The sequence below is a fragment of the Ochotona curzoniae genome, unplaced genomic scaffold (genome assembly GCF_017591425.1).
Source record: "Ochotona curzoniae isolate NIBS_2020 unplaced genomic scaffold, NIBS_Ocur_1.0 contig_2404, whole genome shotgun sequence".
In the NCBI taxonomy this organism is placed as follows: domain Eukaryota; kingdom Metazoa; phylum Chordata; class Mammalia; order Lagomorpha; family Ochotonidae; genus Ochotona; species Ochotona curzoniae.
In genome coordinates this window covers 6074568-6101296 of record NW_024465451.1, presented here as the reverse complement: position 1 = coordinate 6101296, position 26729 = coordinate 6074568, and the positions used below count along the sequence as shown (strand labels likewise).

Genomic DNA, 26729 nt, shown 5'->3' with positions numbered 1-26729 from the left:
ATTTTTTAGAGTAAATTTAATAGGAAATATTTAATTCTCCTTTAATTTTTTTTAAAGATTTATTTTTATTATTTTTTTATTGGAAAGGTGGATATACAGAGAGGAGAGACAGAGAGGAAGATCTTCCGTCCGATGATTCACTCCCCAAGTGAGTGCAACGGCCGATGCTATGCCGGTCCGAAGCCAGGAGCCTCTTCCGGGTCTCCCACGTGGGTGCAGGGTCCCAAGGCTTTGGGCCGTCCTCTGCTGCTTTCCCGGGCCACAGGCAGGGAGCTGGAAGGGAAGCGGGGCTGCCGGGATTAGAACCGGCGCCCATATGGGATCCCGGGCGTGTAAGGTGAGGACCTTAACCACTTGCGCCACTGCGCCGGGCCCTCCTTTAATTTTTGTATTTAAAATAATCTTAATGATTTTCTACCAGTTCAAAGTTTCCTTTTGTGGCAATTTCTTCTAAATCCAATTTCTCAGGTGACATTTTACAGATCAAATTGGCCATAATATTTTGACTATTGCTTTATTTCATTGAAACTGACACCAGATTGAGATGCCAGTGGCAGCATAAGCAACTGTATCACAGTATCTCCCCACAAGCTTAGCAATTCTTGGAAAGTCAGCTAAATCAATCTAAGGATAAAAATACCTGCTTTGATGCCTAGCACACAGTATGCCCTGTTGATAACTGTGGATAGTCTATCTCAATGAACTGTTAGAACTCCAACAGAACATGGATCTAAAGCTAAATTCAACATACCTTCCCTAGTTAAACCTGGTTATCTTCCGCTTCTTACTTTACTGTAATGGTGCCTCCATATTCCCAGTTACCCATATTCAAAACCTAACTCATTTCTTCTCTCAAGTAAATTGCTGACTCCATCTCCCTGCAGTGTTTTTCTTAAACTAGTTTCCCCTCCATTCCCCCATTACCTTCAGTTTTTTTAGTTTCTTTTTTATTTTAATGTTCCTAGCTTTTTTCCCCCTCACCAACCAACTTATACATCACTGCCACAGACTCCACAAATCAACTTCTATTCCTCAGGCACTAAAGGAATATATACAGCACCCCTTGTAACAGATTTCTTTCCTTCCATTGCCATTATGCCCAATCCCCTTGCCAGGAAGTTAATCCATGTAATACGTTTAGTGAATAACATGTTTGTATTCCTACCTTTACTCTCTGCACTACTATTTTAGAATCTAATCATGTTGCTATAGCATGCTTACTTCCTTGTTTCTTTTTTAAAAAATATTTTTTACTGCTTAAAAAAAGTCTTTATTTTACCTAGATGTTCACAACAGCTGGGGGGCAGGGATGGGGCCAAAAGAGGAGCATGGAACGGAATCCACAGCCATGATACAATGCAGGTACTCACTGCACCTTCACCATCACTCCCCAGGGCTGCATTAGCAGCAAGTTGAACTCAGGAATTGGAGCTGGGTACTGAACCCAAATATTCCAATATGGGATAAGTACATCTTAATCACTGAGCTCAACATTAAACCCTGTATACAATTTAGAAGTAACTTAACAGGCTAGTGTTTATTCTAGCAGTTAAGATGTTAAGATGCATGTATCCAGTATCAGAATGCCCTGGGTTTAAGTCCCAGCTCCTGCTCTGGACTGCAACTTCTCCATAAAAGCAGACACTTGGAGTGGCAGGTGACAGCTTAAGCAGTAGTTAGATCTGGACATCCATGCTGGAGGCCTGTACAGACTTCCTGGATGTTGGCTTCAGCCTAGTTCAGCCCTAGCCCCAGCCACTGTCTGGGGACTGAACTAGTTGATGAGAGCTGTCTGTCTCCACCTCTCAAATTAAAAAAAAAAAATGGTTTATGGTTTCTGATATAAAGATCTCCATAATCTGCCTATCCATTCTCCTAGCAATGCACATTCAGAGTATCTTTAACTTCCAATTAGAAAAACAATGTTACAATGTCATTATCGGTCTTACACAACCTCTTATGAGCCTGCAGGAGAATTAATTTCTGGTTACAGCCTCAGAAACAGACTTAAGTCAAAATGAATCTTATTAGCTAGATGATAAACAGCTAAGCTTCTCTCTAGAAGTACTACACTAATCCATGTTCCTTGAAGTTCTGATTTCCCTAAATCCCAAGAAAGAGTTGGCATTACCAAATTGGCTAAATTTAGTACCCTACTAGGCAAAAACTGAAAACTTGATTTTTTTTTAAAGATTTATTTTTATTGGAAAAGGTGGATATACAGAGAGGAGAGACAGAGAGGAAGATCTTCCATCCAATGATTCACTCCCCAGGCAGCCGCAACGGCTGGAACTGAGCCAATCTGAAGCCAGGAGCCTCTTTTGGGTCTCCCACGTGGGTGCAGGGTCTCTAGACTTTGGGCTGTCCTTGACTGCTTTCCCAGGCCACAAGCAAGGAGCTGGATGGGAAGCGCAGCTGCTGGGATAGAACCGGCGCCCATATGGGATCCCGGGCGTACAAGGGGAGGACCTTAACCACTGCGCCATTGCGCCGGGCCCAAAAGCTTAATTTTTAAAGTATTTATTTCTACTTCATTTAAAATTTTTTTTAAAGATTTATTTTTTATTATTATTTTTTTTATTGGAAAGGCGGATATACAGAGAGGAGAGACAGAGAGGAAGATCTGCCGTCCAATGATTCACTCCCCAAGTGAGCACAACGGCCGATGCTATGCCGGTCCAAAGCCAGGAGACTCTTCTGGGTCTCCCACGCAGGTGCAGGGTCCCAAAGCTTTGGGCCGTCCTCAACTGCTTTCCCGGGCCACAGGCAGGGAGGATACAGGGTCCCAAGGCTTTGGGCCATTTTGTACTGCCTTCCAAGGCCACAGGCAGGGAACTGGATTGGAAGTAGAGCAGCCAGGATTAGAACCGGCCCATAGGGGGTCCTGGCATTTGCAAGGTGAGGACGCTAGGTGTTAGGCTACTGTGCCAGGGCCTTGTTTTATTTTAATTTATTTTTATTTGAAAGGCACACTTAACAGAGAGAACAATTAAGGACAAGTCTTCATCTGCTGGTTTACTCCCCAAATGGCCACAATAGCTGGAGCTGGGCCATTATTAGCCAGGAGCCAAGAACCAGGAACTTCTTCTGGCTCCTCCCATACGGGGCCTCGACTGCAGTCCCAGGCCATTAGCAGCAGAGAGCAGGATAAGAAGTAGAGCAGGTGGGACTTGAACTGGCACCCATATGGGATACTGGTACTGCAGGAAAAGCCTTAGCCTGCTTTGCCATGATACTGACCTCCTAAAAGCTTATTTTAATTTAGATTTATCTTAATACTTAAAAATATTTTCAAGAACATTTACTTTTTTTTGAAATGCAGAGTGACAAATAGAGGGTAAGAAAGAGATCCTTCATCCCTGGGTTCTCTCTGCAGATGGCTGCAGCAGTTGGGGCGGAGTAAAGCTGAAGCTAGGAGCCAGGGAACTTCATCTGGATCTCTTACATGGGTGCTAGGGCCCAAATAACGGAACTCTCATCAGCTGCCTTCCTAAGTGCATTAGCAGGAAGCTGAATCAGAAGCAAAACGGCTGGGAACTTGAATGGGCACACCATATGGGCCATACATGCTCCCAGCAATAGACCCCTCTTTGCCCATTTTTCTTTGGTATTCCAGTCTTTCTGCTTTACTGAAGATGTTATAGTCTAGTCAAGATATTAATTCACTGGTAGTTTAGCTTTTACAAGTAATTTCTACCAAAATGTCCATGTTTTATATGTCCATGTCCATTTGTATACAAACAAAAATTTTGAAAGGCAAGAGACTTTTCAAATTCCTACAGTAGCCCGGGCTAGATCAAGCTAGAGCCAGGAAACAAGAACTCTGGTCTCTTATATGCATGGTTGAACCCAAGTAACTGAGCTTTCATCTGCCACACCTCAGGTGCATTATCAGAATATTGGATCAGAAGGGCTTGGTGTTAGGGCATACTCTGACTGTGGCACCAGTGTCATTAACGGGTGATTTCATGTCCTGGCTGTTCCACTTCTGATCCAGTTCCCTGTTACTGTGCCTGGGAAAGCAGCAAAAGATGGCTCAGCTACTTGGGACCCTGAATCAACACAGGAGACTCAAAGGAAACTCCTGGCTTCAGATTGGTTCAGCTCTGGCTGTTCTGGACATCAGGGAATGAACCAGTGATGAAACATTCTTTCTTTGTGTGTGTAACTTTTAGCCTGGAATAGGAGAGAATCAACAGAAATTATGGAAATCTTCAGCCACTTTTATGGATTGCTATGAAGAATTCAGTAGAAAATCTATCATGTATTCAGGATAAAACTAGTGGGCTGGTGTAGTTGGCAAAGCAGTCTAAGCAATTGTCTGCAATGCTGGCATCCCATTTAGCTGCTGGTTTGAGTACCAGATGCTACATTTCCAGTCCAGCTTCCTGCTGGTGTACTTGGGAAGATAGAGAATGATGGTCCAAGTTATTGGGCCCATATAGCAACATGGCAGACAAGGAAGAAGCTCCTGGCTCTTGGCATTGGATCAGCTCAGCTCTGGCTATTCTAGCCATTTGGGGAGTAAAACCAGCAGAATCAACATCTCTCTATCTCTCACGCTGTCTCTCCTCTTTGTCTCTTTCAAATAAATTTTTTTTTAAATAAATCTTTTAAAATGATAAAATAGTTTCAAAAATATAGGGAACTATAATTTCAAGCAAAGCCTTCTGAGTTTTCTAACAGCCAGTTATTAAAAAGTATACAGAAAAAAATTATTGTGTATGCCTTATAGAAAAATGTATGCCTTAGAGAGAACCTGAGTTCATTCTTCCTAGAATAATTCAGGAGCTGCTATGTGACCAATGTCAGGGAATGTAAGCGTTATGCTTAAGACTGTAAAAACTTTATCTGGAAGAATTACACAGAGAGAGGGAGAGAGATTTTTCCACCTGCTGGTTCATTCCCCAGACAGCTTCAACCAGAAGGCAGGGGCTTCTTTCAAGTCATTTGTGATACTGATGGCAGCTTTACCCACTATGCCACAACACCAGCCCTGGAAGGACGTAAGTTTAAGACTGAACTGGATAATCTCTGCAATCCTCTCTGACAGTCAAATTAAATAAGTGAATAACAACTAATGAAAAACTATAGATGAGCACATTAGATACACAAACATTTTTATGAATATATTTGATGATAATTTACTTCAGAGCCTTAGGGGGATGGCAATAGAACTCTGTAATATACTGGACAATTTTATCACTCAGCTACAAGGTGAGCAAACTTTCAGAAGATCAGTGGTTATCACTGCATGCCTTCACTCTAATCTCCTAGCTGAGATAACGACATTATCCGACACATTTAAAATTTTAGTGAACTTTGAGTATGCAAATCAACAAAATGACAAATCTTGGCATTGCATGTTTTGTTTTTTGTGTTTTTTTTTAAGTTTTTTTTCAAAAATTTTATTGGAAAGAGACAGAAGGAAACAGAGAGAAAAAAAGAAATTTTCCATTTGTTGGTTCACTCCCCAAATGGCTGCAATGGCTAGAGTTGGGCAGGTCTAAAGCTAAGAGCCCAGGAGCTTCTTTGGGGTCCCACCTACGTGTAAGGGCCCACGGACTTGGATCAGCCTCTGATGCTTTCTCAGGCCATAAGCAGGGAGCAGGATCAGAAATGGAGCAGCTGGACTCCAACTGGCATACACATGGGATGTTAGCATTGCAGGCAGATGCTTAACTCACCACACGACTGCACGGATCCCACGTTCTTATTCCTTATCTAAGAAGATACTAGGGCAAAGGGTAGTTTATCAGCCAGGCATAGAAACCTGAGAGACAACTCTGCAACAATAACATACCCAGTTAATTTATCTTCTATAGCAGCAAAAGTATTACTGTATTATGAACAAAGTTAGAATTGGGAAAGTGCAAACTTGAAAAACTTTTAAATATGCGGCGAAGCAGGTAAGAAATAAATAAGTAGACATGAGCTTTTAGCCTCATTCTTCACTAACTTGTTAATGCAAGTTATTCAGTGTTTCGACTTCAATTTTAGGAAAATGGTCTCAGGGATCAAATGGAAAACTAGTGTAATAGTAACTGGATAAAGGAGCAAATGTGTGATACTATTTTTTATCTCATAATTATACAAATTATATAATTATAGAAATTATATGTCATAATTATAGAAATATACTTCAGCAATTATGAAGTAACACTGTACCAACAATATTCCTAATGCAGCATAGATCTTTTTCAAATATTCTGCTGATCTAAGATTCCCATTTAAAAAGCCACAATAGTACTTACTTAGATTTCTTCCCTTTTTAAAATCCAATCTTTAGTATTACATGATTATGCACTATGCTATTAATCATTATAGAAATGTAACAGCAATAATAGTAAAAATTACCATAATGTAAATGCTGTCTTAGATTTAAATTACTTTTGGTAGAAGATTTTTTTATTGGGGTTGGTTGGCATTATGGCACAGCAAGTTAAGCCACCACCTACAGCACTGGAATCCCATTTTGGAGCAAGGTTTTAGTCTTAGCTGTCCACTTCTGATCCAGCTCCCTGCTAATGTGCCTGGGAAAGCAGCATGAGACAGCATGAGTACTTGTGCCCCTGCTACCCAAGTGAGAAACCCAATTGAAGTTCCAGGCTCCCGGTTTCACTCTGGGGCCTGGTCATTGCAGCAAGATCTCTCAACCTATCACCAACTATTTCAAAATTCCCTAAAAATATTTATTGATGTATAAAATAGATTTGTAGTTATAATCATGTGGTCCATATAACTTTTTCACCAGTATCTATTCCATCATTTAATGATTTTGTATAAATCACTAACATTCTGATGGTTTTAACCCCATGTATATTTAGCAGTAAATAAATTAGCATAAAATCTTAAGATACAAATTTATGTTCTATGACAGAATAGTTTCAAAAACTATTGACAATAAGACGCTGAACTTTATGCTAGGCATGTGTTTGCAAGCAATGAATCTCAACTGAACTTGAACTATGGTTATGCAACAAGGTGGAGGAATCCACCATGGGGGGAGGGGTATGGGAGGGGTGGAGGGAATCCCCAGCGCCTATAAAACTGTACTACATAATACAATGTAAGCAACAATAAAAAAAAAAAAAAAAAAAAAAACACTTGGCTTTGAGATCATTCACTCAGTAAAAAAAAAAAAAAAAAAATCCTAAAAGAATAACATTGGAAATCTGCTTAGTAACATAATTTTTTACCAAATTATCATTTGCAATCAAAAGCACTTAATAGGGAAAAAAAATAAAAGGATCTCTCCACTAAAAAGTGGCGTGTGATCGTGTGATCAAAAGACAAAAAAAAGCAGCAGGCATAAAATCTAGAGTAAATCCATATAGAGGCTGACTCAAAAAATGATTCAAAACATTTTCTGATAATTTGTCCAAGAAAACTCTTCTGACTAAAGTGGAAACACACATCACTGTAATACATACTCCATTATTATGCTCAATGCCAAATATTTGCTCATGTGGCATTTGGACAAGAGAAACATCACTCATGGTGATCCAAATATTATAAGTTGCTAGAATACAATCACCATGACTATACAGAAAACAATGACAAAAGCTTGTACACTAATAAAAAAATTTCTCACAGTTCTAATATTTGGCACAAATTACATTTTTCTGAACTGCTTCATTTTGGTACTCAAAGTTTTACTCAAAAGGAATTGTAAAATTTTACCTAGTTCTTTCTAATTTCTACAATTCTAGTTGTTGAAGTAAAGCACCTGAATTGCCAATTTTGGAAGGCCACAAACTGTTTTAACTGAATAGTTACATAATACAAGCCTGTTTGAAAAAAATAAAGGAAATAAGTTCTGCAGATATTGACATTAAATCAAGAAAATATTATTAAACATATGATTGATGCTCTCTTATCCATGGGTCTACATTTGTAGATTTAACCAACTATGGATTAAAAACCTTCAGGAAAAAATCCTGTATGCACTGGACACATGAATACCTTTTTCTTATCATCACTCTCTAAAAAATACAGAACAATAGCTATTTAAATTGTGCTAGATACTATATGTAATCTAGAGATGATTTGAAGTATATGGAGGTTATATTAAGATACTATGTCATTTTATATAAAAGAACTGAACATCTAAGAATTTGGTATCTACAGGGTGTCCTGGAGCTAAACCCCACACTTATTCTGGGGAATGACTACATCAAGCTGACTTACGCTTTTCCTAAGTGTCCCAACTCTGATAGTTCCTATCAAAACTCAAGTAGAAAATACAAGAGAACTTTCCACTTGAAAACATCTAAATTACACATGCTAGAAAACAAAATATTCTAAAGACCAAATGTCAACAAAATCACAAGTGAAATCCAAAATATACCACACTTCATTATTAAATATATTTATCTCAAATGCAATATACTGAGCCTGTGAAATTATGTTACAAAACTTTATATACACATATATGAAACACAAATTCTCCCTTAACCTCCTAAAGTCCACCAAAAATAAACAGGTAGGAGAAAAAACAAATATAATGAACAATTCAGTTCTTTTTCACCTAAATTGCTGTCACTATATTAGTCCTTCATAAGATCAGAAATATTAAAGACATCTTAAAGGGCATACTTCATGCTTCAGTTGACCACCATTCCTCGATTCTAAACCATTTTGTTTCAAGCGATTTTGTTTGCTGACATTGTTGTAATATAATTCTCCTATTCAGCAACACATAATAATTCTCCACTATGTATTGCAAGGATAACAATTAATTCTTTCACACAGGTAAGCTGGAGAGGTAGCAATAAGCAGTCCAGCTCAGAAAGAGCTACATTAGACATCCCAACAGGTAAGTGCTTTCCTAAGATTCACAAACCCAGTACTCATCTTAAAAATTTTTATTTATTTGAAAAGCAGAGTGACAGAGAGAGAAGGAAAAACAGAGATCTTCTACCTCCTGGGTTTCTTCTGCAAATGCCCCCAACAGATAGGCCTGGGCCAGGTTCAAACCACAAACCTACACATTCATAAGGGTCTCCTGTATGAGAGACAGAATCCCAGTACGTAAGCCACCACCCACTGCCTTCCCAGACACATTAGCAAGAAGCTGGATCAGAAGCAGGGGACTCAGGAGTCAAACCAGCTCTCCAACATGGGATATTGGCATTCCAAGCAGTGGCTTAATCCACTTACCTAGTTCTCTTCACTTCCTTCTATCGTCATACTCATTCTATTTACTTTTAAAGTTCATTGTACTGTGTATTCTGTGTTAATCACTGGACTGAGACCATGGCTACAAATTATGAAAAAGAACATTCCTTTTCATGAAGGTATATATTGGGGAGAAGGAGGCACAATAAATTACCACAATGTACTATAAATATTGTAATAGAAATGTATATGAAGTACTGTGGGTCACAGAAAAATAAGCTACCATCTGACTCAAGTAAAAAATATGTCTTTAGAGCTCAATGCAGTAGCCTAGTGGCTGAAGTCCTCACCTTGCATTTGCCAGTATCCCATATGGGCACCAGATTGTGTTCAGCTGCTCTGGCTGTGTGAGGGGATGACTTTAGCAAGTAGGCTACCATGCTGGGTCTGCTATTTTCTTTATAAAGGAGATACTGGATTAGACTACTCTTCAAAGGTTCCTTGAATTTTAACAGTTTTTCTTGACCTTTTACAGAACTCTTTATGATACTTTAAATATAGCATTCAAATAGTTATTCCTGCTTTTCAAACATATTACCACAAAATTTCATAGTGCTTCAATCTCAAGTATAACAGATGTTAACAATTATGCTATTAAATCCAAGAAAACATTACTAGGCCTTCATATTTTTTTCAATGATCTTTTACTAAATGATAAGAACCATTTACGTATTTCAGTTGGTCAAAGCAAGGAATTGGGAACTCAATCCATCAGTAGCTGGAGGTGGTACTGAATCCAGGCGCTCCAACAGTGGATCCAGCACATCTTAACCAGTAGGCCAAATGCCTGCATCTGTCTTAAATGGAGCCCCTTAATAATAGCTATCTAAAGGGTAGACATATGGCTCAGGAATAAGTTGATACTTGGAATTTTCACATCTCATATCAAAATTCCTGGTCTGGGATGCAGATTCTCACTTCAAATCCAGCTTTCTGGTAAGGTGTGTCCTGGAATACAGGAGACAGTGGCTCAACTAGTTGGGTCTCTGCCACCCATGTGGAAGATCTAGACCTAGTCTAGCCCTGATTATCATAGGCATTTAAGGAGCAAAACAATGGTTAAGCAGTGCTCAGTCTCTGTCTCTTTCTGCCTTCCAAATAAAGTGTGGGAAAAATACTGATCAAATAGGAAAAGTCTGGGATTAACACAAGCCCAAATGCTATACTGAATACCACTTTGTTCTTTTTTTTAATGTCTTTCTAAAAATCAGAATATATATGTTACTTCATAAATTTCTCTTCTATTTTCTGTATTATCTAAACCACCACCAGTTACAAATGTGTCACTTGGGGGAGGGGAGAGAAACTTACTACATGAATATATAACAACTTCTACGTAACAATAAAAAACACTCAGGAGTTGAGGACAAGATCACAAAGAATGACAATCAGCATCATAGTCTACCATGATCATCATCACCTTAAAGGAAATACGAGAGTAGCAGCTAAGGTGGGGTGGGGAGAACAAAGAAACAGATGTACCACCCAAGAGCAAGGAAAAAGATATGCTCAGGATGCTCAACTTTGTTTCAAAGTATATAAAAAATGACTTGGGTCCTTTCTATTATCACAGAGAAACTAAGTGAGCTCATGCTACAATGTTATAATTTCAAGGCTGTTTGCAGATTTTCCCCACTACCATGTGTCTGAAGGAATCAGTTTAAAAACAAATTACCACATGTTCTTGGTCACACTGTTATGTGCTGTCACATTATTCAGAGATACAAAGTAAATATAACGCAATAACTATAGCAAAGACAAACGGTCAAAGATGCGGCCGGATTCACCACTCTTACCTGTTCACTCTCCTAGGACACTTGTCTGGTTTAATATCTACCTCATAGAGGTAGACATCGATCTTTGGGATTTCAACTTGAAAACAGTTAGCTAGCAGTTTAATGGGTTTGCCCATGGTGCCATAGCCGGGTCTTCTGGGCACCATGAGTAGGGGCTGGGCCCCAACAGGTCCTGCCAAGGAAAACAAAAAGAGTCACACTATTATAAACCACACTTAATAATCTTTTCAACTAGAGCATATTAAAACTCTAAGCACAGATACTAGTGTCTAAAGCCTACTACTGAAAGATGACAAATTTCAACTTAAACACATTTAGTACTTTATCTTCCTTCATCCCAACTTCCTTTTTTCATTAAAAATTTTAAAATGTATAAATTTCTGCAAGAGAAAAAGATAGGGGAAATCAAACCCAGGTAAGCATGATGAGTCAAAGAGCGCAAGATCAACACCAAAATAAAGAACAAAAATTAACAAGATAAAAAGTGATATACAATGAAAACCACAATCAGTTAAGCAAAAACGCAATTATTTGAAAAGATAAAACTGATGAGCTCTAGGCAACATTGCTACTTTTCAAAATTTATTTTTAGCTTTCTTTATATCTTCAAATTTCTATTGACTGATTTCATATGTTTGAAACACACGGGGTCAGACAAACAGATGAATTCCTGTCTGTTTAATCACTCAACAAAAGCCTGCAATATCCAAAGTTGACTAGAGCTCCATGTGGGTGTTTCCTGTGGGTGGCACGGATTCAGTGCTTGAGCCACCACCTGCTGCCTTCAAGGGCATACGTTAGCAGGAAGCTGGGGTTGAAGGTGGCAGTGGCATAGAGGTTTGAACCTAGGTACTCTGATACTGGACGCAGGCATCTCAAGCACTGTCTTCACTAGTGCACCAACTAACATTGCTGTCACTGGCACTCCAACCACTACTCGGCATACATTGTTTTCTTCTGTACCTAATTTCCTCAACTCTTACCTTTTAGAATCTTTTCTCCTGCCATTTTAAAATATTTTACTTTGATGACTTTATGATACAGTTCCATAAACTCTGGGATTTCCCTTCCCATCTCCTCAAATCCTCCCCCACCCACTGATTTCCCTTATATTATTATAGCAGTATAGTCCTTCATAAACAGACATAAGCCCATCATTCTGTAATTTAAGTGTATCCTGACACTGCAGGTATGGACAATGGCAAAGAGTCCAGCATCCTATTGTTAAGATATATATTTAACAGTTTCACTGGCAGTCCATCTTTAATTTGGAAGTAGAGTTGAATACTGCATTTTATCTTCATATCTGGATACGACAGTTTCTATCATACAGTTACTATACATCTCTTTAAGTGAAAAGCCACAAAACAAAATCAATAGGAAGAAAAATAGAAAATTTACATCATGAAGTTAAATAACATGCTACTGAACGACCAATGTGTCACTGAAGAAATCAAAATCAAAAACTTGCTTTTTTTTTTTTTAAGGTTTATTTTTATTGCAAAGTCAGATATACATAGAGGAGGAGAGAGAGAGAGGAAGATCTTCCATCCGATGATTCACTCCCCAAGTGAGCGCAACGGCCGGTGCTGAGCCGATCCAAAGCCCGGAGCCAGGAGCTTCCTCCAGGTCACGTGGGTGCAGGGTCCCAAGGCTTGGGGTTGTCCCCGACTGCTTTTCCAGGCCACAAGCAGGGAACTGGATGGGAAGTGGGTTCGCTAGGATACGAACTGCCGCCCATATGGGATCCCGGCACGTACAAGGTGAGGACTTTAGCTGCTAGGCCACCACACCAGGCCTGAAATCAAAAACCTTCTTGAAGAAAAGTTATTTATTCTATAAGGAAAAAAAAAATCATAGAACACTGTTGGCTTTAAAAAGGAGAAAAAGGCTTTAAATAACCAATATCAGAAGTGAAAAAATTTCATTATAGATACCAATTTCATTATGTTAATGAATTTTAAGCAGATAAATTCCAAGAGATATGACTTACTGAAACACAAAAGTATGGACAATCTGGGGACGGGTGTTTGGCACAGCAGTTCAGACACTGCCTGGGACGGCCACATCCCCTGTCAAAGGGCCTGGGTTTGAGTACCTGCTCCACTTCCAATTCCAGTTTCCTGTTGATATAGGGGCTGGTGGTGACTGCTGAAGTAGTTGGGTTTCTGCCACTCACATGAGAAACCTGATCCCACCCCAAGTTTCCACATGCTTTCGGGAAGTAACCAAGAAATGAAAGACCTCTCTGTTTTTTGTCTCTCTATATCTCAAAGTAAAATACTATCACACTACTACTACTAATAAATAAATAAGAAAGAGAGAAGGAAGTATAAAAAGTCCTTTGCTGATGGGAATATGAAATGATACAGCAGCTTTGAAAAATAGCATGGTGACTTCTCAAAAAAATTAAGACTTGTGAGGTTTATTAATTGTGTAAACTGCCTGCTGACCCAGACCACCAAATGTCCAACGGACCCCAAATCTCACACGTTCTCAGCAGACTGAGAATTTTGCAGAAGGCAGACTTTCTGCTGAGATTTGTTGACAAAGCGTGCCTGGGGAGGCACGAAACATCTTCATTATCGTCTTCCTCTTCCTTTAGTGACTGTGGCCTGAACGTCACTGAGTACAAAGTTCTGTTAGTTTCCATTTCTAGTTAGATCTGTTTGTTTATTGCTATTGGTTCCTGTAACTCACGTTTACTTATCCTGCTGCCTGAGACCTGGTGATTGTTCCCCTAATCCCTTATGATCCACAATTTGAATAGCTTGTATGATATTGTTTAGTTAATGAGTAACTTTTCTCTACCTGCTTGCCCTGCAAAATTGGTATAAGTTGCCCAGAAAAATTCAATAAAGTATGCCTTTGCCTCTTGCCTCTGCATCCCCTGCGTCCCAATTTTTCTGGGCGTGGCCATCACACCTCAAGTCCTGGTCCCCACTAGAGAGACCCCTGAGAAAGACTGACTTATGATCTATAATTCTATTTGTGAGTATATACAGAAAGAACTGAAAAAGGGAAATATTGGTGCATGAGTGCTCACAGCACAATTATAACTATAAATAGGTAAAAGCAACCTAAATATACACTGATAAATAAAATGTAGGGCCTGGTGCGATAGCGTAGCGGTTAAAGTCCTCACCTTGCACTCCCAGGATCCCATACGGGTGCCGGTTCTAATTCCAGCAGCCCCACTTCCCATCCAGTTTCCTGCTTGTGGCCTGGAAAAGCAGTCGAGGACAGCCCAAAGCCTTGGGACCCTGCACCCACGTGGGAGACCCGGAAGAAGCTCCTGGCTCCAGGCTTTGGATCGGCTCAGCACCAGCCGTTGTGGTCACTTGGGGAGTGAATCATCGGATGGAAGATCTTCCTCTCTGTCTCTCCTGCTCTCTGTACATCAGACTTTGCAATAAAAATAAAATAAATCTTAAAAAAAATAAATAAAATGTAGTATACACACACAATGGATTATTATTCAGTGTTAAAAGGAGATTCTGATACAGGTTACAACATGAATTAAACCTAAGATACAACATGCTGAGTAAAACAAATCAATGGAAAAACAAACAAACACTGTGTCATTCCATTTATATAAAGTTTCTAGTCAATTTAGTAAAAGACAGAAAGTAGAAGTATGGTTGCCAGCAGAGGTAAGGAACAAGTGTTAAATTGTTCAATGGATATAGCTTCAATTTTGTAAGGTAAGAATTTAGGGGATCTGTTGAAGAATGATGTGGATGTACTTAGCAAAACTGAGCTGTACACTTGAAAATAATCATGAGACCAGAGTTATACTACATCAGATAAAACTGCTGCCTGCAATGCTAGCATCTCATATGGATGCTGGTTTGTGTCCCAGTTTTTCTATTTCTAATCCAGCTCCCTGCTCATGGCCTGGGAAAGAGTAGCAGAAAATGGCCCATGTGTTTGGGACCCTGCCACCCTGCCACCCATGTCTGAGATCCATAAGAAGCCCCTGGCTCCTGGCTTTAACCTGGTCCAGCACTAGTCATTGAGGCCACCTAGGGAGTAAATCATCAGATGGAGGATCTCTCTGTCTCCCTCCATTTCTCCTTTTTCCTTTCTCTCTCTCTGGTATCCCTGACTTTCAAATAAAAGAAATCTTTCTTTTCTTTTCTTCTTTTTTTTAACGATACAGTTCCATAGGCTCTGGGATTTTTCTTACCACCGCCTCAAATCCCCTCCCCCAGCTGGTTTCCCCTATATTATTCCTATATTATTACAATAGCATGGTCCTTCATGAAACAGTCAGAAGTCCATCATTCCGTTATTTAAGTGCATCTTGACATTGCAGGTAGGGACAACGGCAGACACCTAATCTTCAAAAAAAATTTCATTTTACAGATGGGGAACCTGCCTAAAATTTCATAACTAGCAGAACTCATATTTTTACCCACCATGGTAGAACTCTATTCTGTTCCACTGATCTGTTTACCTATTGGTTCAACAAAACTATACTGTCTTGATGATTATAGCTTATTAGTAAGTAAGTCTTAAAGTCAGGAACTATCAGTCCTCAAAGTTTTCTGGGAACTAAATCAATAAGTATTACAACCTGACTTTTTTTTTTAAGGGGAAGTAGGTGTTCAATGCAATGCTTAAAACACAATTCTGGATGCCTGTATCCTACAACAAAGTGCTTGGGTTCGAGTTTCACCTCCACTTCTAATCCTGATTATTGTTAGTCTGCACCCCCGGAGGCAGCAGTCATGGCTCAACTAGTTAAGTCCCTGCCACACACATTTTTTTTAAAGATTTATTTTTTTTTTATTGGAAAGGCCAATATACAGAGAGGAGGAGAGACAAAGAAGAAGACAATGACTCACTCCCCAAGTGACCGCCACAGCCAGAGCTGAGCCAATCCAAAGCCAGGATCCAGGAGCCTCCTCCAGGTCTCCCACGTGGGCTGTACTCGACTGCTTTCCCAGGCCATAACAGGGAGCTGGATGGGAAGTGGGGCCACCAGGATTAGAACCAGCACTGGTATGGGATCCCAGCACACACAAGGCAAGGACTTTAGCTGCTAGGCTACCATGGGGCCCAACTCACACAGTTTGTTTCTGGCTTCAGGTTACTGCCTAGCTCAGCCCTAATTGTTGCAGGCACTTAAGGAATGCACAAGTAGATCTTTATCTTCTTATTTCTCTGCCTTTCAAACACCCAATTAAATTAAAGTTTTAAAAAAATTTTAGAGGATCACTCTAGCTGCTCTATGAAATATTAAACACGTAAGAACTAGCAGAAAGTCCAGTTAGCAGGTTATTTGGCAGTACAGACAAAACATAAAGTTGACTAGGACTAAAGTAACAAAGTGGTTGTGACAAAATATTACAAAGTAGGCCTGAAAGAAACTGCTAGTGACTAGATGTTAGTATGAGAGGGTTCTCAAGGCTTTTTGGTCTACATAGCTGAAAAAACTGAAAGTGTCATTTCCTGAGATAGGAAAGACTCAGTGAGAGCATCAGACTTGAGCAGGAATTCAACAAGGTTTTTAAGATATGTTAAATTTGAAATCTCTATAAACACAGGTTTCTAACAGACAATTAGACTGGTGTGGAGGAGTTCACAGGAGAGGTACAGGCTGGAGACACAAACGCAGGGACGCTCAGCATGTAAATAGCGTTTAAAGCCCCTTGCTTAGGGGAGATCACTCAGAACAAGACACGGATACAGAAGAACACTAAACCCTGAGACACTTCTAGCGTTTAGAGAATGAAGCAAAAGAATGAGGAAAGTAATGGCCAACATGATTGGAGGAGGACCTAGAGGGAGGGGTATCCGAAAAACCAATTTAAAAATACTGTTTCAGGAATACAGTAACAAAATCGGATGAGGCTAAAATGTCAAACGAAGATCCAGGAAACGACTGTTGGATTCAGGGAAGTCTTCAGTGATCTTAATAGAAACAATTTCAGTGAGGCACATAGGTCAAAAACTCAACTGAAGTTCAAAGCAAATGGCCTGAACCTCAACAAGCCTTATATTCACTAGCAGTTTACAGAGAAACTCCAGAACATGCTGCATTGTGAAGATGGAATCAGTAAAACCCAAACTGAGAAACTTCAAAAGAATAAACAACTTATAAATGACAAAAAGAAGAAATTCATAGATTAACACACACTGGAAAAACATATCAGTTGAGCACAAGGTTTAAAATTTATTTGACTCCTGAGTCAAAAAAATTGGGGCTGGTGTCACAGCACTGGCATCCCATAGGGCTGCTAGTTTGAGTCCTGGTGGCCCCACTTCTGATCCAGCTTCCTGCGAGCAGCCTGGAAAAGCAGTGGAAGAGGGCCTAAGTCCTCGGGGCTGCCCCCGACATGCGAGATCCAGATGAACCTCCTGGCTTCTGAGTTAGGACTGGCCCAACTCTGGCCATTGAGTGACTAGTGGATGTAAGATTGGTTTCTCCTTCTCTCTCCGTTGTAGCAATGCCTTTCAAATAAAAACATTTTTTTTTTCTTAAAACATGGGGAAAAACGGAAAACTGCTAAAGTGTATTTGAAGATGATAAGTAGAAATTTAAACAATGACTAGGTATTTAATAGAAAGTACTGCTTAGATTATTTTTGCTATGATAATAGCACTGTGTCTACATTTCAAAATAACCTGGCAGGGGCATTTGGGGCAGCAGTTAACATGCTGACTGGGAACATGCCCTTATACTGGAGTATCTGGGCTACAGTTCTGGCTCCACTTGCGATTCCAGTTTCTTGTAAACGTGCATGCTCAGAGGCAGCAATGATGAATCACATAGCTGGTTGGTTCCCTGCAACCTCAAGGAAAGATGGGCCTTCTGGCTCCAGCCTGGCTTCACCTTAGCTGTTGTGGGCATGTGGGGAGTGAAGCAGTGGATGGAAGATCTTTCTCTCTCTGCCTTTCAAATAAAATAATGACAAGTAAAAATGTAAACAGAGTACATAGTGTAGGTGTTTGCCTAGCAATCTAGACGCCCACATCCCACACCAGGATGCCTGCATTCCATTCCAGCTTCCTGCTAACACAGATCCTGAGATGCAGAGGTAATGGTCCCTGGGGCTGGATTCCTGACGTCTATTTCAGGCTGGCGTTCTGACTCCTGGCACATTGGACACCTGGAAAGTAAGCCAGTGGACTAGGACGATGTAACAAAAAGAAAGTTTGAAATTTTTTTTCAAAAAGGTAAAATAAACAAATGGTAGGGGTTTCTCATATACTCTTCTCTGCCCCTATATACCTATAGCATATCTCACCAAAATAATTTATTTGCTACAATTAAATTTACTAACTCATTAATATATCTCAGTTAATTTAAGAACCAGAATCTGTCTCCAAAACCCACATTTTTAAACACTATTTCATAGTGCCAATTCTTTCCTCCATAATAATTATTTTGCCTTCTGCTTTTTATTCAAGCTGATTAAAGCAAAATTAATGAATTAGTAATGAGCAGAACTCCACAGTTACAAGTAGATTAAGCAATTTTATCAACAAATGGATACTTCCAATGAAACATACTGCTGCTTAACAAATATGGATGGGACCCTCAGGATGGGCTAGAGTTAAATCCTCACCTTGCATGCCCAGACTCCCACAGGGGTGCCAGTCCTAATCCCGGCTGCTCTACTTTCCATCCAGCTCCCCGTTTGTGACATGGGAGGGCAGTAGGGGATGGTCCAAAGCCTTGGGACCCTGTACCCACGTGAGAGACTGGGAGCAAGTTTCTGTTTCCTGGCTTTGGATCACTTCAACTCCAGCCATTGTGGCCACTTGGAGAGTGAACCAGAGGACACAAGATGCTTTTCTCTGTATTTCCTTCTCTTGGAAGATCTTTCTCTCTGTATTTCCTTCTCTCAGTATATCTGCTTTATCAATGAAAAGAAATAAACCCTTAAAAAAAAACAAAACAAAAAACAAATATGTACACTGATCACTAGAACCAGAAGTTTAATTACATATAAAATACAAAGCACTGTTTAGAATTTCTCTCCAGCTCAAACTTTTCTGTAAGCAGCTATACTTAAACTGGCTACTATCAACTAACTAAAATTTCATAAATATTAAATACTTATAAATTAACATAAATAATAAAAAGTGGGCATTGCCTAAAGTAGCTCATTTTGTAATCTAGTCTTAAATCATTTTTATTTATTTATTTTTTAAAAAATTTATTTATTTATTCAAAACAGTTACAGAGAAAAGGAGAGACGGAGATCTTCACCCGTTGGTTCACTCTCCAAATAGCCCCACCAGCCTAGTCAGACCAAAGCTAGAAGCCAGGAGCTTCACTTGGGTCTTTCACACAGGTGGTAGCACCCCAAGCATCTGGGCCATCCTCCATTGCCTTCCCAGGCACATCAGCAAAGATGCTGGATTATAAGTGGGGCAGCTTGGACACGAATGAGTGTCATACGGGAAGCAGACAGCAACATGCTGTCACAGACAGCAGCTAAACCCACTCTATCACAATGCCAGTCTCCCTTCTACCATTTTGAAAATCTAGAGAAACACTATGTATCTCTTGCATTGTTCGAAGATTTTTAAATAATTTTAAATATCAAGGATTAGTAATGACTCAAAAATGGTATTACATAATCCTATATTAAGAATATTTTTGCAAAAATTCTTTGCAAATGAAAAATCTAAAAACATTTCACCTATATTTAATAATTTTAAAAATTTTCTAGGATTTTAACAACTAGGAAGTGCATTAAGTAACTGGCTAATGTAAAACAGAATTATTCTGGAATATTTCATCAAACTGAATATTTCATTATGATACTGAAGTGCACATAATTTTTTTATTGTAACCACCAAAAGTCCCCATTTAGAAACCATCAGTTGTGTGACAAGGTTTTGCTAAAGCTCAGCTTTTTTTTCCCTTTCAGCCATGATTAGCCAGAAAAGTCATTAATATTAACACAGATAATGACAGAAAACCACAGAAGCTCTAAATACAGAAAGGTTGTTCATGAGTCCTAACAGCATAACCATTATGGTTGAAAAACCACACATGATTCTTTCTCATATCTGTTTTGTTAATAAGCCAAGAATGAGGGCCTATTGAGTATCCTAGACAACTGAATTAGCAAGTAGGACTGTCTGGTGGAGACTGTTCATCCCTACATTCTGAGACTAAACAGGACAAGAAAGGATACTGATGTTTTAAAATAATCTTTTCACTTTTATATCCTTGAAAACAAAGCTATCACTTTGGCCTTTTTTTCCTTATGAAATAGCTGCCATAAATTGAATACATTACTTTTTAAGATATAAGTACCATAAGAGACTGTGTTTTGTAAGGCTAAAACAATGGTTTTATATTTGTTTTTTATGTAAACCCATAAATATTTTAAGAACATGGACTCCAATGTGAAACTAGATGATTCTGTTACAACCCCAAATGGTATTCAACTATAATTCAACAGCTTATGACAAGTTGGCAGGATATCGACTCTGAGCCAGGGTTTTTCCATATACAAAAGAGTATTCTTCCAGGAAATGTCCCCTTTGCAGGGCCCCAGGCTTCTCCACATGCTGTCGGGCCAGGCTTACACATACAAACGCAGTGTTCCCTTTGGAAAACACAAAGTAATAAAAAGTAATTCTAGATTATCAATGTATTATCTATAAAGTTCTCCAAAAAAGCAAAAGAAAGTAGTTTCTAAATACCTCCTCATTTTACTGATTTCCAAAATAACTTAGTTTTTGAAAAAAACAATTAACATTTCTTTAGGTTTAAAATGTAACGAATGGTTATATCAGGGTGATGGAATGAAGGGTGATGTTTTAAATGTCTTTGTCACATCAATCAAATTATATTTAAAAGTTACATATGTGCTTTTTCTTTTCTTCACTTTTAGCTCTTTGTTTACAGGAGGAATAAATTTTTTTGTCCCTGGTGTTTCCCAGGGTGTTCCATCACTGACAAAAAAAAATCAAAATAGTCTGGCACACTTTAAGTCTGTCAGTCACAAGTGGCAACTGCAAAAAAAAAAAAAAAGTTTACAATGATCACTCCAGAGCAGCACAAGTAAAATTGTAAGAAATAACTCAGCAGAAAAATTTCACTATTCTCAAAATTCAAGCCCACAAGGCAAAGCAGTATGTGACATTTTTCCCTTAATATAAAAACAAACAAAAAAATTAACAATAGACATTTCCTAAAATGGCTAGTGATTATTTTAAATAATAAACATATGCTATGTATATTTCAGCATTATGAAACAAAAACTTCTCCATTTCATTCAATACTTCTAGTTTCCCACACAAGAAATTTCTATCCTTTTGAAACTTGATCCCAAATGACCTTTTCAGTTGATATTAAAGAAATGCAAGCTGTAATACAACTATACTGAAACATGACTACAGACATGACTGGAAAAGGAGGTTGGCGCAGTGTCTCAACATCAACTCATCTATCTGCAGTGCTGGCATCCCATATGGATGCCAGTTCTAGCCCTGACTGCTCCACTTGTAATCCAACTTCCTGCTTATGCCTATGAAAGCAGTTGAGAATGGCTCAAATCCTTGGGACTCTGCACCCATGTGGGAGACCTGGAAGAAGCTCCTGGCTTCAAGACACCTCAGCTCCAGCCATTGCAGCCATTTGGGAACTGAACTCATGGCTGGAAGATCTCAATTCGATTCTCCTGTTCTCTGTGAATTTGCCTTTCAAATAAAAATAAATAAGTATTTTAAAAACTAGGCCCAGTGCAATACTCTAGTAGTTTAATCCTCGCCTTGTAAGCATCAGGAGCCCATTTGGGACTGTTCCACTTACCATCCAGCTCCCTGCTTACGGCCTGGGAAAGCAGAGTGAAAGACCCAAGGCCTTGAGACCCTGTGCCAGCAAAGACGACCCAGAAGCTCCTGGCTTTGGATTGGCTCAGCTCTGGCTGTTGCAGACACTTGGGAGTTAACCAGTGGATGAATTTTTCTCTGTCTCTCCTTCTCTCTGTAAATCTGCCTTTCCAATGATAAAATTGAGGCTGGAGCCATGGATAGTAGGCTAGACCCCTACCTGCAGTGCCAGCATCCCACATGGGTGCTAGTTCAAGTCTCAGCTGCTCCACTTTCTTTTTTTTTTTTTTTATTGTTGTTAACATTGTATTATGTGATACAGTTTTATAGGCACTGGGGATTCCCCCCACCCCTCCCATACCCCTCCCCCCATGGTGGATTCCTCCACCTTGTTGCATAACCACAGTTCAAGTTCAGTTGAGATTCGTTCCTTGCAAACACATATCTAGCATAAAGTCCAGCGTCTTATTGTCCAGATAAGTTCAGTGGCCTCTTGGGGAGACCTTCTCTAGTCTGAAGATAGGGCTAACAGAGTAAAGATCCGGTCAGTTAAAAGCCCCAACAAAACCTCAGTATCAATATACAACATTATGGAATTAATTGACATAGTATTGGGTAAAGCTGCTCCACTTTCAACCAAGCTCCCTGTTTATGGTCTAGGAAAGCAGTGGAAGAAGACTCAAGCCCTTAGACCTCTGCACCCATGTGGAAGACTCAGAAAAAGCTCTTGGCACCTAACTTTGGATTGGCTCAGCTCTGGCTGTTGCAGTCATTTCGGAACTAAATCAGGAGATCTGTAACTCTGCCTTTCAAACAAAAATAAAACAAACCTTAAAGAAACTGTCTAATTTACTTTTGTATGACCATGTGTGAAACAACTATCAAAGGGGCCAATATGGCACAGTGGGTTAAGCCACTGCCTGCCACACCAGCATTCCACAGGACTCTCCATTGGAATGTAATTGCTTCACTTCAGATCCTGGAAGTCCCAGAAGGCGTTCCAGCCTTCAGGTATCAGCCTGGTCTAGTCCCAGCCATTGCTACCATTTATGGAGCAACCAGCAGATGGAAGATCTCTTCCAAATAAACATTTTTATCTTTTTCAAGCATCAAATGTCAAATCAATTCTTTCATTAATTTAGAGCAAAAATATTGTCTTTTTTTTATTAAACATAACTCCTTCCATCCTTAACCAGTCTTATTTAACCTTATTTAACAGTATGGTTCTAGAAAAGTTATGTAGACACGCATCTCCAAGAACATTTCTGCTGTTGCTAATCCTGCTGTCACTTGGGGAGTGAATCATCGGACCGAACATCTTCCTCTCTGTCTCTCCTCCTTTCTGTATACATGACTTTGCAATTACAAAAAATAAATATTTAAAAAAAAAGATTTACACGCTGATTGACTACAAGTGGCTGCAATGGCTGGAGCTGAGTCAATCTGAAGTCAGGAATCAGGAGTTCTTTCATGTCTCCCACATGGGTGCAGGGTCCCAGGCTTTGGGCCGTCCTTGACTGCTTTCCCAGGCCTCAGGCAGGGAGCTGGATGGGAAGTACGGCCACTGGGATTAGAACCAGTGCCCATATGGGATCCCGGCATGTTCAAGGTGAGGACTTTACCCACTAGGCTTTGCACAGGGCCCCCACAAGTACATCTTTTTTTTTTATGTGTATTTTATTTTTTATTGGAAAATCAGATATACAGAGAGGAGGAGAAACAGAGAGGAAGATCTTCCATCCTATGGTTCACTCCCCAAGTGGCCGCAATAACTGGAGCTGAGCCAATCTGAAGCCAGGAGTCAAGAGCTCTTCCTCCAGGTCTCCCACGTGGGTGCAGGGTCCCAAGGCTTTGGACCATCCTTGACTGCTTTCCCAGGCCACAGGCAGGGAGCTGGATGTAAGACCATGGGGAAGTAGGGCCACTGGGATTAGATCCAGCACCCATATGGGATTCCGGTGCATAAAAGGCGAAGATGTTAACACTAAAGCTATCGTACCAGGCCCCCCACAAGTACATCTTTCAAAAAATCATTTAAAATATTTCAAACGGAAGAACACACAAGAATTAACTTTTAGTCAGAAATGATTACCAAAACACATCACATGGGGCTCCATGTTGTGGCTCACTGTTAAGCCATGGCCTGGGTAACAGGATCCCCCCACTGTAAGCACCAGTTAGAGTCCCAGCAGCTCCTTCTCTGATCCAGCTCCCTGCTCAGGTGCCTAGGAAAGCAGTACAAGATGGTCCAAGAAAAAAGAAAACAAACAAACGAAAAAAGATGGTCCAAGAGCCTGAGGCCTATTGCCGGTGTGGGAGACAGATGGAGCTGCAGATCCCTGGTTTTGCCCTGATTCAACTCTGCCTGTTGCAGCCATATGGGAGTCAACTAGCCTGGAGAAAACCTCTCTCTCGCTTTCTCTCTGTAACTCTGTTTTTCAAATAAACAAGGAAACAATTACATGGTACTTGTATCTAAAGTCCCCCAATGTGCTAAATACTTTTCTATGTATCAATGTAACAACTACAATTTAAAATATCCTATTATCATATCTGAAAATTTCCACACACCAAAAGCCACCAAGATTTAATACTAACCAACATCCTATTAGAACACATTTACATCTAAAAAATTTTACACTAAATATGTATCTGTCAAATTCCAGATTTAAAAGTTTTGGTGAGGCCGGTACCATAACATAGCAGGTTAATTCTCGGCCTGTGATATTCAGCATTCCATATGGGTGCTGGTTTGAGTCCCAGATTCTCCATTTCCTAATCAGCTCTCTGTGGTCTGGTAAAGCTATGGAGGACAGCCCAAAACCTGCAACCTGGGACCCTGCACTGGCATGGGAGACCCAGAAGAAGCTCTCTCAGCTCCAGCCACTGTGGTCATTCAGGGAGTGAAGTGGTAGATATAAGATGTCTCTGTCTCTCTTCTCTGTAAAAATAAACCTTTTTTAAAAGTAAGTTAGCTATATGTTTTTGTTCAGTATGCTAAGAATTTTCCATTTGTGAAAGCAGTTACACATAAGTTTCAAAAACAAAAAAAAAGGTACTCTTGAGCCACACCAAAGCTTATCTTCCTTATCAGATTATGCAGTGGATAACATATAAACTGCACTGAAGAATAAAGTTTACATTTCAGGATGGTGGAGCATATGGCTAATCAACCTGACTCTGTTTTCTGGGATAGCTATATGGATACCTATTTTAGCAAGGGGACATTCCCCCTCCCCCCCAAAAAAGAGGCAAAACTTATTTTCAGAGTCATTTCTAGAAGGCTCAGCCAGTCATGTAGGTGGTTTGACAGCAGTGTCTCCCAAGATGTTGCCATGTTATTTGTGCAAAATTTCATACAAATAAAAAAAAAAAACGGAAAACACGACAAAAATGCTTTAATATTAAAAAGTTTTAGGAAAATTAATAGTGTTTAACTTTCATTTTTTTCTAAAGGCTTGACAACTGGACAGTCATGGAAAAATCTGCTCTAGGCCCCAATCACATTTCATGCACGGTAAAACCAATACTGCAGAAGAAAATTTCAAATCAAGAGAGGTACACAGGCTCAGGAGCAAATCAACAATAAATGAGTGAGAAGCCAGAACAAATTTTCTCTTCTCAAGAAGATATGAAGAAAACTCCATTTATTCAAAGTTACAACAAGCTCTCCCAGTCCCACTACAACCTTTTGCCACTAGTACTACATGACCTATTCATAAAAGCGCTTCATGTGTCTTTATGTCACTGGTTCCTTTTATGTAAGTATGCAGGTACTTCTCAAATTGGCAAAAAAGAAACGTGAAATTCAAGATACTCTTCTGAACATTAATTTATAAACCTATCATCTGGATGAAGCATGCATGTAAAACTGGCATCCCAAAGCGTGATCATTTGGTAAACAAACCGTTATGTAATACCTCCTTTATACTCCTAATTAGTTACTTTAGAACCTTGGAGAGTGCTTTTTGCTTTTTAAAAGGAACACCCTTGTTACAATTTTCCCTCCAGAGTGCCGGCTTTCCCCCTGGGAGAGAAAGCAGTTTTCCTAAAATTCCAATTTCTGACAATATGATAAGCGCATCTCCAGGTAATGGAGAACTGAAGGGGGAAAACATCCTGTCAGCAATTTTAAGCTCCGTGTCCTCACACAAGCAGCGACCCAGGCTCCTGGCAAACTCCCCTTGGTGCTGCCGCCCACAGCGGCAGGGAAACCGTGGATGCCTGCAATGCCACCTTGCGCTGGCGGCTGCACTCAACTGCAAACCCAACTCTCCCAGGTCATCCCACTGCGCCCTGCCAACCACCTTCAGGGGCACGTAAGGGGACGCCGGGGACGGGACACGCATGCCGATCAACTGTCAGCTTGAACAGTGACCGCTATGGCCAAGCCTTCTGGAGCCCAGAGGAAAGTCTCTGTGGACTTAAGGAGTCACCGAGCCCCGCTCTCAAATGCTCCAAGCGCAGCCGCCAACTCGGCGGCCCCGGAGGGATTGCACAGGAGACACCGGCCCCGCGCTCACCTGGCGCACCTCGGCTAGGGCAGTGGAGGGACATCGGTCCCCAGTCTGCCCGGAGGCTCTGACTCACTCACCTGCGGAGCCGATTTCCATTCATGGAGCTGGGGGGAGTGCTTCCAGCGAGAACCGGGCCGCCACTGAGGGCTAGGAGGCGGCGCAGCTGGGCGACGCGGCGCCACAGGCACCCTTCCTCGGCCCCGAGGCGGGGGCGGCGACGGCTTCCCCTCAGCGCCCGCACTCCTTAGGTTGTCAGTCGGAACAGCCGCTGTCGGAAGGCGGCCCGGGGCTAGATGCGAGGCAGGAGACGCTTCTGGACAGCTGAGAGGAGCCCCGTCCGGAACTGGCGTCGCCCGCAGCCGCCGACGCTCCCACCGCCCCTCCACAACTGCGGGCAGCTGCCGACCTCCGCGGGGGCCGCCCCGGAAGC

The 26729-nt window shown here is 40.5% G+C and overlaps 1 protein-coding gene across 1 annotated transcript in view; it reads right to left on the bottom strand.

Annotated features, from left to right (window-relative positions):
- The window catches only part of AGO3 (argonaute RISC catalytic component 3), a 103113-nt gene extending 76384 nt beyond the window's left edge, over positions 1–26729 (bottom strand). Inside the window, exons 1-2 of the mRNA XM_040974199.1 lie at positions 26377–26729; positions 10977–11148 (exon numbers count right to left, since the gene is read on the bottom strand). Coding sequence (XP_040830133.1) covers positions 10977–11148; positions 26377–26395 — 191 coding nt within the window. The 5' untranslated portion in view covers positions 26396–26729. The remainder of the gene's footprint in view (positions 1–10976; positions 11149–26376) is intronic.